Below are 15,118 nucleotides of genomic sequence, written 5' to 3'. Positions count from 1 at the left end.
CCACTTTACCAACTGAGCTATGACTGCAGCCTCCCTACCCACTTTTTTTTTTTTAATTTATTTTAGGAGCTGGAGAAATAGCTCAATGGTTAAGAGAACTGGCTGCTCTTCCAGAGGACCAAGGTTTAATTCCCAGCAACCACATATGGCTCACAACTGTCTAACTCTAGTACCGGGGGATCTGACACCTTCTTCTGACTTCTGTGGTCACTGCACACATGTGGTGCATAGACACACATTCAGGCATACACATAAAGAGCCAGATGGTGTGGCACTTGGGAAGCAGAGACTGGCAGAACTGTGAGTTCTAGGCCAGCCTGGTCTACATGCCAATGGTACATAGTAAGATCCAGTCTTCAAAATAAATAACATCTTGGGGCTGGAGACATGGCTCAGTGGTTAGGAGGACTCAATTCAATTTCCAGCAACCACATACATGGTGGCTCACAAACACCTATAATGGGATCCGCTATCCTCTTCTGTCTGATGCTCTCCTCTGTCACGCAGGAACACATGCAAATAGAGCACTAATATACATAAAATACTTAAGTAAATCTTTTTTAAAAAAAAAAGTAAAAAAAAAAAAATTTTAACCAGCACTCAGGAGGCAGAGGCAGGCGGATCTCTGTGAGTTCGAGGCCAGCCTGGGCTACCAAGTGAGTTCCAGGAAAGGCACAAAGCTACACAGAGAAACCCTGTCTCAAAACACACACACACAAAAAAAAAAAAATTTAAAGCTAGTTATTTTAATTATATATGTATGAGTCCATCTGTGTGAGGATACATGCACCTGTGAGTGCAAGTACCCACAGAGTCCAGAAGGGAGCATCAGATCTTTCAGAGCTAGTTACAAGAGGTTGAACTGTCTGCCCTCTTAACTGCTGAGCCATCTCTCAGGCTCCCTACCTAATTTTTAAAGACATGTCCACTCACTAGATCCCTGGCTTTATCAGCCACTCACTTCTCACCACTGCACTGACATAACTCGCCCTCAGCACCACCTGCTCACTGCTGTTGCTAATGGTCATCAGCACTCAGGACTTTTAGCAGCCTGACCCTAACAGTTACTCCCTCTTTCCTAAACTTCCCTTTTTTTTCCATCCTAACTTTCCTTCTGGTTTTGCTTCTGCCTCCTCAGCTAATCCTGATTTGACATTCCATACCCTCCTTTGTTGAGATCCTGCAACTTCTCTCAATTTCAACTTTCCCAAGTTCTACAAATTCTGTCTCAAGACCCATGCTTCTACCTACTGGCATCATCATCTGACTGTCCAAACCTTAACACCTCATGTCCAATACCTTTCCCACTAGAACACTGCCAATCTTCCAATGACCCCTCCTCTCAGGGAATAAGGTCTCCATCCACCTAACCAGAAGACATCTTGGTCCTTCTTGAACTTTTTTGCCCTTACTGCATACAGTGAGTTACTAAACTCGAGCTCCTCCGAGCTCTTTTTTCCTCTCACCTTCACTGCTTCTCTTTTAGGATTACAGTAACCATCCCACCCCCTTTCCCTCCAACCCACTTTCCACACTGCTTCCAGCAAATGTTTTCTTCTCCTATTTAACATCTCAACAGCTCAGAAAACAATGCTCCAAATCTTCCACAAAACGAAATTGACATCACTGAGCCCTATCTACCTGCAGCCAACTGAGAAGCATCCCTTGTTACCTGGCAATTTCCTGGTGGTAATCATAGTGTTCGTCCTCCTCCAGCCATTCCAGGGATCCCGTGGTTGGATTGGCACGACCACAGAAGACCTTCATGGTGCCGACTGGCTCCTCAAGGCTTACACAGAAATGTGGCCTTGTCAATTTACTTCTTAGGAACAGATCTGGATATCAGAAACCTAATCAATTATAATGCCTACGGTGAAGGCAAGGGACAAGAAAACAAAAAGGGGGCAAAAATCAAGAAACAGACAAAAATGTCAAAGTCACTTAAAAATTTTATTAATGATGACACAGATCTTCAATCTCAGCTCTGGGGAGGAGAGGCAGGAGAATTTCTGTTAAGTTCAAGGCCAGCAGGGTCTACATAGGAAGTTCTAAGCCAGCAAGAACTACAGTGATAGCCTATCTCAAAAAATATATTAATCAGAATTTTAACATTTCTAGCAAGGGTGATCTCATTTTATATACAGCATATACTATCAAGAACTATAATAAAAGTCAGGTGTGGTAGCACATGTCTACAATCTCAGCACTTAGGAGGCTGAAGTAGATAGAAGGATCTCAAGTTTGACGCCAGCTTGGGCAACGCTGTGAGACCTTGTCACAAAAACCAGAACAAAATATGTGACGGTGCATGTCTTTAATTCCAGCATTAGAAGCAAAGCCGAGTGGTGGTAGCGCACGCCTTTATTCCCAGCACTCGGGAGGCAGAGGCAGGCGATCTCTGAAGCTAGCCTGGTCTACAGAGCAAGTTCCAGGACAGGCTCCAAACTACACAGAGAAACCCTGTCTCAAAAAAAACAAAAGAAAAAAGAAAGGTAGGGGCAGGAGGATCTCTATGAGTTCCACGCATGTCAGAACTATACAGTGAGACCTTGTCTTAAAAAAAAGGGGGGGGGCCCATAGTAAATATATAATACTGTCTGGAAATTTTGGCACTCTTCAGAAATTTCAACAGGATCAGAAGTGCCTCACAAGTTCATCCAGGTCCAGCCCTCAGGTGAGGCAAGTGCGAAGGCAAAGTGAGCCAAGCAATGAGCTAACAGAAGACAGCAAGAGCGCCGAAGTGAAGTGGACATTCCTCAGCATATTAAACACACTTATCTGTGGTGTCACTAGGGTTTAACTAAGAATACTTAGAAACGCACTGAGGTCCACTCCAGAGTTTTAATTAAAAGCATGTCTACGTAGGGTACACACATTTTACTACACTACTGCGGGCAAGTGTTGTCAACTATTGGTTTCCAACTACTAAGAACATGGACTAAAAACGCCATCCCGGGGCCATCCGGGCGAGCGGGGGTGGCGTGCTCCCTTAATCCCAGCACTCGAGAGGCAGAGGCAGGAGGATGTCTGCGTGAGTTCGAGGCCAGCCTGGTCTACAGAGCAAGTTCCAAGACAAGCTCCAAAGCTACAGCGAAACCCCGTCTCAACCCTCCGGAGTAAGAGGAACGGCTGAGCGGTTCGGGGACCGAAGGCTGGGGCTGCGTACAACTGAGGTCCGGGTTTGCGTGGCTGAAGCGAGGCTCCCTTGTGCCCCACACCCTGCTCTGTGCTCGGCCACATTTTGAGAAAGGACCATCACCCAAGCGGACAGCTGTGTCTGGGCAAGACCTGTCCGCCGGGGTGTCTGAGCGACTCCACGTGGACTCTGGGGAAGTCCAGAAGTATTCCAGAAACCCGAATATACCCACGCCAGGGCCCTCCGTCAGAGCCCTTGAGACGAGGTCCGAAAGTTGGCTGCACCCAGGACCAGCCACGGCCCTACCTCCTCGGCACCGCCAACAGCTCACCCGCTGTGGGAAGCGCTCCGCTCGCCGCCAACACTGCGGCCATTGTGCCGCGCCCTCCGCCCGGGGGCGGGGCCTCCATGCGTACGTAGGCGTGACGTCCACGCGGCGCGGCCCTCTGCGGGGCCGAAGAGATCTCCCGTCGCACCCCGCGCCTTCCCACAGTGCTCCACGAGAGTCGCTATGGAGGCCGGCAGGACAGCGGTGCTGCGCGTGAAGCGGAAGCGTAGCGCGGAGCCTGCGGAGGCTCTCGTGCTGGCCTGTAAACGCCTCCGGAGCGGCGAGGTTGCGTCGTCTGCTCCGGAGACGCCAGAGGGTCCGGAGACAGCGGCCGAGAGTAATGTTTTCCAATTGGTTGCGACCGTGCGCTCCCAGGTATGAGGTGGCGGTGGACTAGGGGTGGAAAGGATCTTTGAACGCTGCCCGGATACAAACAGTTCTCCTGTCTCCCCTCAGGAAGAGCCGATCCAGCAGCTTGTGCGAGCTGCCCTGCGCCCGTCCCGGAGCAGCCAGCTGCGTATTCGCCGCGATCTTCGTGCCTCAGTTCGCGAGGTCCGTAAAGAGGGCCGCTACAAGGTAGTCTCCAGCCACCGATCTTCGGGGATCTCTAGTAGTTTGGAGCCCCAGTGTGTGTCAGAAGCTGTCGGGGATGCCGGCTTCCAGCTGTTGGACCTGATCCACGAGGAGGGAGACCCAGAGGCGGCTGCCACAGACTGCTGCCAAGTGAGTGCTGAACGTCTCTGCTCTGCTCCCAAAGGCAGAGAGAGACAGCATACACGATCAGCTTAAGGATGGATAGTCCACTCTAAAAGAGAGCTTTTTATTACCTGTTTGGTTTTTCGTTTTGTTGAGTTAGAGTTTTGCTGTGTAGTCCTGGTTGACCGAGTACTGGCTATGTGGCCCAAGCAGGCCTCTGACACATCACAGTCCTGCTTCAGCTGCTCCAGCACTGGGACTACAGGTGTGTACCACCACGCCTCTCACGATTGGTTCGTTCTTTCTCTCCTTTCCCCCCACCCTCCTTTGTCTCTTAGTCAGTGGGGTGGGGGAGAGGGGGTTTCCAGGCCAGCCAAGACTACACAGTGAGACCTTGTCAAAAAAAAAAAAAAAAAAAGTTGGGTGTGGTTGTCCAGGCCTTTAATACCAACACACTCAGGAGGCAGAGGCATTAATATCTCTTTGTGTTGAAGGCCAGCCGGGGCTACACAGTGAGACCTTGTCTCCAAATAAAATTGTTGTAAGGCCTTTTGAAAAGTAGATTTGAGCCTATTTAAAATATATGCATTGTTATTTAGAGATTGTTAGACTTTTGTTGCTCTGACAAATGAAGTAAAGGAAGGAATGTTTTGGTTTTCTTGTTTTTGTTTTGTTTTGTTTTTTAGCTCAGAACTTCAGCGGTTTTGGTTCATGGTCAGCCTCAATTGCTGTGGCTCTGTATTGTAGCAGAATACTATGGCAACAGAAGTATGTAGCAGAGCAATCACCCTACAGTGGCCAGCAAGCAGATTAAAAAAAAAATTAAAGTTTGTTTATGTTTTCCTAATGATCATATTTCCAGGATTCAACCTAGATAAATAATTCAACAAAAGTGCACAGCTATGGCATTAACAAAAGACACTGCTGATTTCCTGTGATTGTGCTGTCTGCTGTGCCAGGTTTTTGTTTGGGCTTTGTTTTGCATTGCTTAAGGAGCAAACCTGGGGCAAGTGTTCTTCCACCAAACTGTACCCGAATTCTGCATTTTCCTTTCATTTGTTTTATCTTCACGAATACTATGAGTGAGATACTTTTATCACCATTTTGTTTTTACTCTTTCAAAATAGCAGGTTTCATTAGGACATTTTTGTACATCTATACTGTCTTTTTTGATCACATTCATTCCCTCTACCCTTTGTTGTTCCACTCACTCCTTCTGAACCCCTCTTCTCAATGAACCCTGATTATTCTACTGTTGTTACTATGGTCTTAGTTTGTATTTGTCTGTGTTCCCATGAATTTATTTGGGATTGCTTACAGAAGCATGGGTGAGAGGTTTCCAGCTGTGTTACCTGGACTTTTGTGTCTATGTTTCTTTCTTTCTGAGATAGGGTCTCACTATGAAAACCAAGCTGTCACAGAGAGCTGCCTGCCTCTGCCTCCCACATACTGGGATTAAAGGCATACACTGCTACACATGGCTTTGTATATTTTATTAATGTCTGACCACATGCCTCCTTTCTGGAGAGGTGAATAATTTAATATACAGAAGACTTAGAACAGTGCCTCCTGGTGAATATATGATAAATACTTGTTAAATGTTAACTATTGGTACTGGTGTGCCTGGAAGGCTAGTAGCCACTAGCTGCTTTGTGTGCTTGATAAAAATTAGGTTGATCGCATAAACTTAAAAAACTGGAGTTTCTTAGGGTGACCCATGAAAAGCAAGCATAGTACTTAGAAAAGTAGATAACCTTAATTTGTGAAGATGTTACCACATTAGAGCAGTGGTTCTCAACCTTCCTAATTCTGTGACCCTTTAATATAGCTCTTCACGTTGTGGTGACCTCAAACCATAAAGTTATTTTGTTGCACCAGGTAGTGGTGGCACATGCCTTTAATCCCAGCACTCAGGTGATAAAGGCAGGCCTGGTCTACAGAGCTAGTTCCAGGATAGCCAAGGCTACACAATGAAACCTGTCTCTGGAAAAATGGGGGAAAAAATTGTTGCTACTTCGTAAGTATAATTTTGTTACTGTTATGAATCATAATGTAAATATCTGATATGTAGGATATCTGATATGCCATCCCCAAGAAGATCAAAACGCACAAGTTGAGAACCACTGATTAGAAGTAAAACAGCGCCGGGCGGTGGTGGCGCACGCCTTTAATCCCAGCACTCGGGAGGCAGAGCCAGGCGGATCTCTGTGAGTTTGAGGCCAGCCTGGTCTACAGAGCGAGATCCAGGAAAGGTGCAAAGCTACACAGAGAAACCCTGTCTTGAAAAACCAAAAAAAAAGAAAAAGAAAAAGAAAAACAGCTGGGAAAGAGGGAAGGCATGGTAAAGCTGTAGGTCTTCTGCATTCCATAGGTTATAGGTGACTAAGCTTTGTGTTACGCTAAGGAAACAGAATCTAGTACTGCAAGTAGCCAAGTGTGTTTGTTTTTCCTAGGAAAGATAATTTGCACCTATAGTCAGAGGGCCAGAGCAAGTTCCTTTCCTTCCATTGGCTGATTGATACGCAGCCCTCAGATAGTGTTAAGTGTTGGTGCTTCTTGGGGTCATCTCTACTTTTTAAATGGAGTGGCAGTGAAACTAGGTAAGGGCTTGTTTTCTCCAAGATTATCACCATTTTTCAAATGCAGGACACATTCATTGTGATACTGCTTATAGAGGCTAATAATTAATTCAATAAATAGATATACATGGGGCTATAGAGATGGATCAGCAGTTTTTGCTGTTTCATCACGAGGACCTGGGTTTGGTTCCCAACCCACATAAGGCCCCTTAAAACTGCCTGTTGCTCTGGTTTAAGTGGATCCAGTACCTTTTGGAATCTGAGTACAAGTGGTATACATATAGACAAATAGGCATATGTGCATAACACATATGCAAAAATTTTAAAGGAATAGACATACACAATGGTTTGGAGTTTTAAGAACAACATGGGAAATAAGTGTTTAGCAGTAGAACGTGCTCTGTGTAATATAACTGAAAATATGAGGGCATATATGCAGACATTAAAAATAATTTTCCCAAAGAATGGTGAGGTTGCTCAGCAGGTAAAGGTACAACCTGAGTTCAATCCCTAGGATTGTGCACATGGCAGTACTGTCCTGGTTTCCTTTCTGTTGCTGTGATGTATTTTGAACAAAAGTAACAGGGTAGTAAAGGTTTTAGGAAAGGCAGGAACTTGTAGCAGAAACCATGTAAAATGCTTCTTTCCTTCTAGTTTTGGGTTTTTTGGAGGCCGGGTCTTGTGGGGGGCCATCCCACCCCCACTTTTCCCCAGGGTACTCTTGAGCAGGAGCAGCGGGAAATATTAGATAGAAATATAGCTAGAGAGACAGACAGAAACAGAATAGCCTCGGAAGGACCTAAATCCTTGTCCACTGGATCCAGAGCTTTATTCCAAAGGGCTTTTTATAACAATGCCAAGGGGAGGGGCAAAGGGCCTCCCCTTGCTAGGTACAGCCAAGTGTAGACCCTTCCAAACACCTGGTACTCAGGCCCGTGGTCCAATCATCCTCTTATGCAGTCCTGCTGGGTAAAGCCACTAGGAAACCTAGGTAAGCTCCAACAGGGTCTCACTATGTAGCTCTGGCTATCCTAAAACTCAGTATATAGACCAGGCTGGCCTTGAACTCAGAGATGTCTGCCTCTGTCATTTGAGTGCTGGGATTAAAGGTTGTGCACCACTATGCCATGCTGGAAAGTGCTTCTGAGTGTCTTGCTCTCTCAGGCTTATGTTTAGCTTTCTTTTGTAGCCCAAACCCCCTGTTCAGGAAATGGTGCAGCATAATCTGTGCCCTTTTATAATTAACAAGGTAATCACTCACAGACAGGGCCACTGGCCAGTCTGCACAATCCCTCAATTGAGATTCTCTTCTCTGGTGACTCTAAGCTATGTGAAGTTTACAGTTTAAGCTAACTAGGACACATACAATTGTAATAAAAAAATTTAATTTTTCTACAAAGTATAGTAGCTCAATGCCTATAATCCCAGCGTTTAGGAAAGTGAACCAAGATTTCCAAGAGTTTGAGGCCAGTCTGGGCTGACATAGTTCAGACCAGTAACAAAAGTTATAAGAGTTCATGAAAAACAACACAGCAACCTAAAAGTAAGCTAGAAATTTAGGGGTAAAGATCAGTGATAAAGCACTTTTAATCTAGCTTGTATAAGGCCCTCAATTCAAATTTCAGCACTGAAAAAAAAAATCATTTAGTTTACCCACAACCCGAAAGTAACTAGAAGGAAGCTGGTTAATTTACTCTGAATATAAAATTGTTTGGCATTTTTTAGTCTTAGAAACTTAATGACTACATAATTTAGTGGATCAGGTGGGGATCTATTAGTTGGAGCCAGAACTCTCCTCATAAAGAGCTTTGGGCTGGAGGTTAAGAGCACTTGTTGCTCTTGCAGAGGACCTAGGTTCAATTCCCAACACCCACATAGCAGCTCACAACCATTTGTAACTCGGGTATCAGGGAATCCAGTGCTCTCTTCTGACCTCTGAAGGCACCACATATACATGTGGTACATATACATGCATATAGGCAAAACAGTCATACAACTAAAAAATCTTTGAGGAGCAAAAGCCTACACAAAAGCTTGTACCACTAATTCCTTTGTGACTTTAGAGCAAGGGAAATTTCCCCTTGGTTTGTATGTGATATGATCAGTCTCCCTCTGTGTGCTTTGGTCATGGAACATTCCTACTTTTGTATGGTAGCTGGTTTGAGCTATGTTGCTTCCTGTAATGAACTTGTTCAGAGGGGCCATCTGCAGCATTTCCCTGCAGCTTCCAGATGACCCAGGCCCTGTAGTCAGCTAGAGAACATTAACCTGGGCTAGTTCTTTTCTGGGACATTTGTGTTTTTAAGCTCTTTCTTCTGGCAGAGAGATTATAGGTGAGTCTAGTTTTTATTAAATTTATGATATTGGTCAATTAGGATGAGCCAGAGGACAGATTTTAGTAGGCCCTATGTGGGCCTATGGATCCCCAAGGAAGAACATAATAGCAAAGAGTATTCAAAAAGACCTATAGAAGCAGGTAGAAAGAGACCTGCGGTCCCAGTACTTGGAAGGCAGAGGCCTGTCTAGTCTGTATAGCAAGTTCCCTGCCAGTCAGGGCTACATAGCAAAATCCTGTCTCAAAACAACAAAATGTATCTTGTACACAGCATGAAAAACAATAACAGGCCTTTATTTACCCAATCCTTAGAACATTAAGGTTTTTTTTTTTTTTTTTTTTTTTTTTCCCAGACAGGGTTTCTCTGTAGCTTTGGAGCCTGTCCTGGAACTCTCTCTGTAGCCCAGGCTGGCCTTGAACTCACAGAGATTTGCCTGCCTCTGCCTCTTGAGTGCTGAAATTAAAGGCGTGCGTTACCACCATTGAGCAGAACGAACGTTAAGTCTTATTGCTATCATCTGTCTTTGTAGACATCTGATCCAGATGTGATCCTCTGCAATTCGGTAGAGTTGATCCGTGAGAGGCTGACTGTATCTGAAGATGGACCACGAGTGGAACACCAAAATGAACCAAAGCATAATGATGACTATGTATATGACATTTACTATATGGAGATGGCCCCTCCAGGATGGATTGAAAACATCTTGTCTGTGCAGCCCTACAGCCAGGAGTGGGAGCTGGTAAGGGGTCTAGGAGGAGAAGGACGTGGTGTATCAGGGTATTTGGACTTCCTATACCCTGCTCTTTTTTGGTTTTGTTCTTAAATTTTACAATTAATTTTATTTAGTGTGTATGCCATGGTCCATGTGTGAAGTCAGGGGACTTGTTCTTTCTACCATGTTGGCTCATGGGATCAAACTTAGGTCATCAGGCTTGGTGGCAAGCACCTTTAACCACTAAGTCATCTTGCTATCCTTTTTTTGTTGAGACAGGTCTGGTATAGGTCAGGCTATAACTCACTGTGTACCTAAGAATAAATTTCTGATTCTTCTATCTCCAAAACACAAATGCTGGGATTTATGCCACCATTTCTTGCTTCCTTCATCCCCCCTCCTTTAACAAGTTTGTGGGGCATGTGTGTGTAAATGCATGTTCCTGTTTATTGGAGCACACAGAAGCCCAAAGTTAACATTGTCTTCCTTGAAGCAGGGTATCTCACTGAAGCCAGAGCTCTCCAATTTCAACTAAACTAACAAGACAGCTTGTCCCAGAGATTCCTATTTCTGCCTCCCATGGGGTGAGGGGGGGGGGTGTCTCAGGCAAGCTACCTAGCCCACTCAGCTTTACATGGGTTCTGGATATCCAAACTCTGGTGCCTAAGCTTGTACAGCAAGTATTTTATCCACTAAGCCATCTTCTAGTCCCCTATTTTTCTGAAACAGTATCACTATGTAATCCAGGCAGGCCTTGAATTTTGGCAGTCTAAACTGCCTCAGCTTCCCCAATATTGGGATTACAAGCATATAACACCACACATGGCTGTGAACTCCACTCTTGATGTTTGAGGGTTTTTTGCTTTGTTTTTGGCTTTCAAGATAGGGTTTCTTTGTGTAATAGCTCTGTTTGTTCCTGGAACTTGCTTTGTAGAGCAGGCTGGGCTCAAACTCAGAGATCCCCCTGTCTCTGCCTCCCAAGTGCTGGGATAAAAGGTGTGTGCCACCATTGGCTGGATTCCACTCTTAATAAACATTGTTCTAGTTCTTATTTTTGTTTAGAAGGAAAATTCTAAATCCTTTGTTAAAAAAAAAATCCTTGTTTAATAGCAAATGTGTTTGTTGGGATACCTACATTGAAAGTTTTGTTCATAATGAATTTTCAGGTGTTTTTGAATCTTCATGTTTTTTTAAAAGGACGTAGGTCCAATTTCCCAGAATTGTCAAAACCAGACATTGACATGAATAAGAACAAAAATACTTGCTGGGCAATGGTGTCAAGAATCCCAGCACTTGAGAGGCAGAGGAAGGCTGATGTCTTGTGAGTTCCAGGCCAGTCTGGTCTACAGAGCGAGTTCTAGGACAGCTATGGCTTCACAGAGAAACCTGTCTTGAAGAAAAATGAAAGGAAAAAAAAAAAAAAACCTTTTATTACGTCTACAGGCCAGAAGAGGCACCAGATCTCATTACAGATGGTTGTGAGCCACCATATGGTTGCTGGGAATTGAACTCAGAACCTCTGGAAAAGCAGCCAGTGCTCTTAACCGCTGAGCCATCTCTCCAGCCTACCACTTTTCAAAACACTTGCATGCTGATGCACAAAGTAGACAGAAGAGGATATTAGTGAAATTACAGAAAATTGTAAGCTATAATGTAGGTGCTGGGAATTGAAGTCCTCCTCAAAAACATCAAGTGCTTACTGGGAGGTGCTGGTGTTTTCCTGGGAGGTAGTGGCAGCACTCAGGAGGCAAAAGCAGGTAGATCTCTGAGTTTGAGGACAGCCTGGTGTACAGATCAAGTTCTAGGATAGCCAGGACTGTTACGCAGAGAAACCCTGTCTCAAAAAACAAATGTTGAGGTTTTTTTGTTTGTTTTTTAATTTTTGTGTATAAAGAAGTCTATGTATATGTCTGAGTGGACGTGCATGTATCTCTGGGTGCCCTTGGGGGCCTCTGTTAACCAATTTTGCAGATGGCACCCACCTTAGACCACTATGTGGTCTCTAATCCTGCTTTCCTATACCATTTACTGTTTTTGATCCTGACCTTTGGCATTACCCAGTCATAAAATCCTTTTCCCACCTGATAGTCCTTCAGGAATTTGTAGATGGATGCCATTACCTCCTTTTACTCATTCCCCTCTAATGACATTGGAATGTGATATCTCTTGAGTGAAGTTAGGCTCTTAAAACCCCTTCATAGCCTAAGATTACATAGTCTCTTGTAAAGCAGAGTCAGATGAATTGCCATTTTTATATTGTACCTTTACTTGAATCTCCCCAAGATGGTATGCCAGCCAGTAGCTTCCCCTAAGGAGCATAACTTAGAGGTTTTGGACTTAAACTTGTGTTTATGTTGAGATGTTCAGGTGAATGATGATCAGCAACCAGAAGACACATATGATGATGAAGATGATGAAAACAGTGAAAATAATTGGCGAAATGAGTACCCAGATGAAAAAAGCAGTGATGGAGATGAAGATTCTAGAGGTAGGTAGCAACCCAGGTGTGGAGGGACTGATAGGAGTCAAGATTGAGATGAAGATATAATTAATTGATGGGTATGCTGCAAATGGCTGGCTCCCCTCTTTCCAGGGGAACTGCGAGGGTATAGTATCTTTTCAGTCCTAGGTTCTAATCCTTAGTTGTTACTGCCTATGTATGGAAAGTTACTTCACTTCTTTGAACATCAGTTTCTCTCTAAAAATGAGACAATATTGGATCAACTTTAGCATTTAGTAAAAGGTTTGGCCCATTCTTTTCCCTACTCCCATCAAGCAAGAAAGTATTAACAGGGTTGGAGAGATGCTCAGTGGCTAAGAACACTGGCTGCTTTTAGAAAGATCTGAGTTCTGTTCCCAGTACTGACATGGCAGCTTATAACCATCCTTAATTCCATTTAATTCCAGGGAACCCTCTCTTTTGACCTTTGTGGGCACCAGGCCTACATGGGATGCACATACATACATTCAGGAAAAACACTCAAATACATTAAAAAGTAAGAAAAAGCCTTTAATTCCAGCACTTGGGAGACAGACAGGTGAGTCTCAGTTCAAGGCCAGTCTGGTCTACAAAGTGAGTTCCAGGTCAACCAGGGCTACACAGAGAAACCCTTTCTCAAAAAAGAGTATTAACATACCAGCCAGCAAGTCTGACAATCCAAGTTGGATCTCCAGAACCCTTGCTGTGGAAGGAGAACCAACTTCCATATATATATATATATATATATGCTCGAGCGTGTATTTTATTTATAATGGATAATAAAATCCTTATCTCCTTATAGGCTCTAATGAATACAACAGCTTCAGTGAGGAGGAAAGAGACAGCAGGCACTTGGTATGGAGCAAGTACCCTTTGGATGTGCAGAAGGAGTTTGGCTATGATAACCCCCATGATCTGGATTCAGACTGATGGTCTCATGAGATTCTTCCACAAGCCCTTGAGGGCTCAGTGACTACACTACCATCATCTTAGGATGCCTAACTGAACATGTAGAAAGAAAAACTACCCCAGCACAGTAAAGACTTAACTAAGGGCTCTTCTACTTGTAAGTGCTAAGTGAAGCCAAGAATGCTGGCTCATGCCTGTAATTTCCAGCATTCAAGAATCTGGGAGCAAAAGGAGCACTGAAAATGCAAGGCTAGCCTAGGCTACATAGAAAGTTCTAGGCTAACCTGGGCAAAATAAGATTCTATTAAAAGAACAAAAATAGTAAGTGATCCTACCGTCTGGAAAATAAAATGATGTAAAACCTCCAGCTCAGGTGGTTTTTCTGTCATTCTACTTCTGTGCTCAAGCCTAAAAGGAGTTTGTGAGAGGAAGCTCTTTATTTCATCAGCAGTATAATTTACCTTCCCTACTGGAGTGCCTGCCTCCAGTGAAGCCTGTTTTCTTTGATGGAAGTCATCTCTACAAGGGCAACAGTGGCTCCCCTGCCTGAGCTATGGGAGACCCCACTCCACCCCTGGACTCTGATAATGGTTGTAATGACTGCTGTGATCTTTTGGCAGTGGTGCCAAGGAACAGTATTATGTGATATTCTTTAATAAAAAATAACTTTATACACAGAAGCGAGCAATTCTTTTAAACCCTTTTCAATCTAATTATCTTAGGTGTTTTCCCCACAGAACAGGGAGAGGTTAGTGAGGCAGACATTTCATTGATATACTATGGACTAAGTTAACTGTTGATAGCACTCATAAAAAACAAGTTACAGTTCAGTATACTGTGGCAAATTAGTTTCAGCACTGCCAAAATCCACCATCTATTCATATCCCTTACATAAAATGATACAATATTTGCACGTACTGTCTTATGATTATAAAAATCTAATGTAAATGCTATCTATAAATTTTACCACTGGTGGGGAAGGACAAGAATATGTACATGTTTAGAATAGTCATATTTTTCCCAAAATATTTTTTAAAATCTACAATGAATCGAATTCATAGATGACAGGGCTCACACACATGAAAGACCCACCATCAATAGGACCGACCACTTTTGTTGCCAGACTCCTAGAAGCATTCCTCCTACCCATTTTCTAAAGCTCAGCTTCCTTAGCCCTAGATGTTGTAGTGTTGTCCAACAGAACTTTTCACAGCATGTTCTATATATGTACTGTGCAATTGTATGGCTGCTGAGCACTTGGAAATAGTAGTGCAACTGAGAAACCTTGGGGATTTTTGTTTTGAGGGACGGTGAGACAGTCTTTTAGCCCTGGCTATCCTGGAACTCAATGTATAGACCAGACTGGCCTTGAACCAGAAGAGATCCACCTGCCTCTACCTCCCAAGAACTGGAATTAAAAGTCTGAGCCACCAACATTAAGAGGTATTTGTTTGTTTTTCTTTTGGTTGGGGAGATTCAAGACAGGGTTTCCCAGTATAGTCCTTGCTGTCCTGGAACTCACTCTGTAGACCAGGCTAGCCTCAAAGTCAGATCTCTTTGCCTCTGCCTCCCCAGAGCTGGGATTAAAGGTGTGGACCACCACCCCTTGACTATTTTGATTTTTTTTTTTTAAACTAGCAATCTTGCCTTTGTCTTCCAAGCGCTAATATTACAGGTGCAAGCTATCAAATAGCTACATGTGGCTAGTAGTTACTGTAGTAGATACTATAGGTTTAGGGAAATAACACTCAGAACATTCAATTCAGCAAATGCCTTCTCATCCTGTGATAGCTGATCCATGGGAAAGTAAATTACACAGATGCCTTCTTACCACTACTTACAAGTTCATAAGTCTCCATTCTTTTTTTTTTTTTTTTTTTTTTTTTTTTTGGTTTTTTGAGACAGGGTTTCTCTGTGTAGTTTTGGTGCCTGTCCTCAAATTC

At 43.8% G+C, this 15,118-nt stretch overlaps 2 protein-coding genes across 2 annotated transcripts in view; one reads left to right on the top strand and one right to left on the bottom strand.

Annotated features, from left to right (window-relative positions):
• Prmt7 (protein arginine methyltransferase 7) overlaps nt 1-3,579 on the bottom strand; it is a 42,880-nt gene extending 39,301 nt beyond the window's left edge. Inside the window, 2 exon segments of the mRNA XM_037206237.1 lie at nt 1,673-1,835; nt 3,468-3,579. Coding sequence (XP_037062132.1) covers nt 1,673-1,835; nt 3,468-3,546 — 242 coding nt within the window. The 5' untranslated portion in view covers nt 3,547-3,579.
• A 31-nt stretch (nt 3,580-3,610) lies between these two features.
• Nucleotides 3,611-13,848, top strand: Slc7a6os (solute carrier family 7 member 6 opposite strand). Its single transcript, XM_028857744.2, has 5 exons — nt 3,611-3,839; nt 3,921-4,187; nt 9,605-9,814; nt 12,155-12,275; nt 13,069-13,848. The coding sequence occupies exons 1-5, from the start codon at nt 3,648-3,650 to the stop codon at nt 13,194-13,196; spliced, it is 918 nt and encodes a 305-aa protein (XP_028713577.1). The 5' UTR covers nt 3,611-3,647; the 3' UTR covers nt 13,197-13,848.
• The last annotated feature ends 1,270 nt before the right edge of the window (nt 13,849-15,118 follow it).

Source organism: Peromyscus leucopus, chromosome 5, assembly GCF_004664715.2.
Source record: "Peromyscus leucopus breed LL Stock chromosome 5, UCI_PerLeu_2.1, whole genome shotgun sequence".
NCBI lineage: Eukaryota > Metazoa > Chordata > Mammalia > Rodentia > Cricetidae > Peromyscus > Peromyscus leucopus.
The sequence above is the reverse complement of the archived record's forward strand: the minus strand, read 5'-3'. Positions and strand labels throughout refer to the sequence as shown.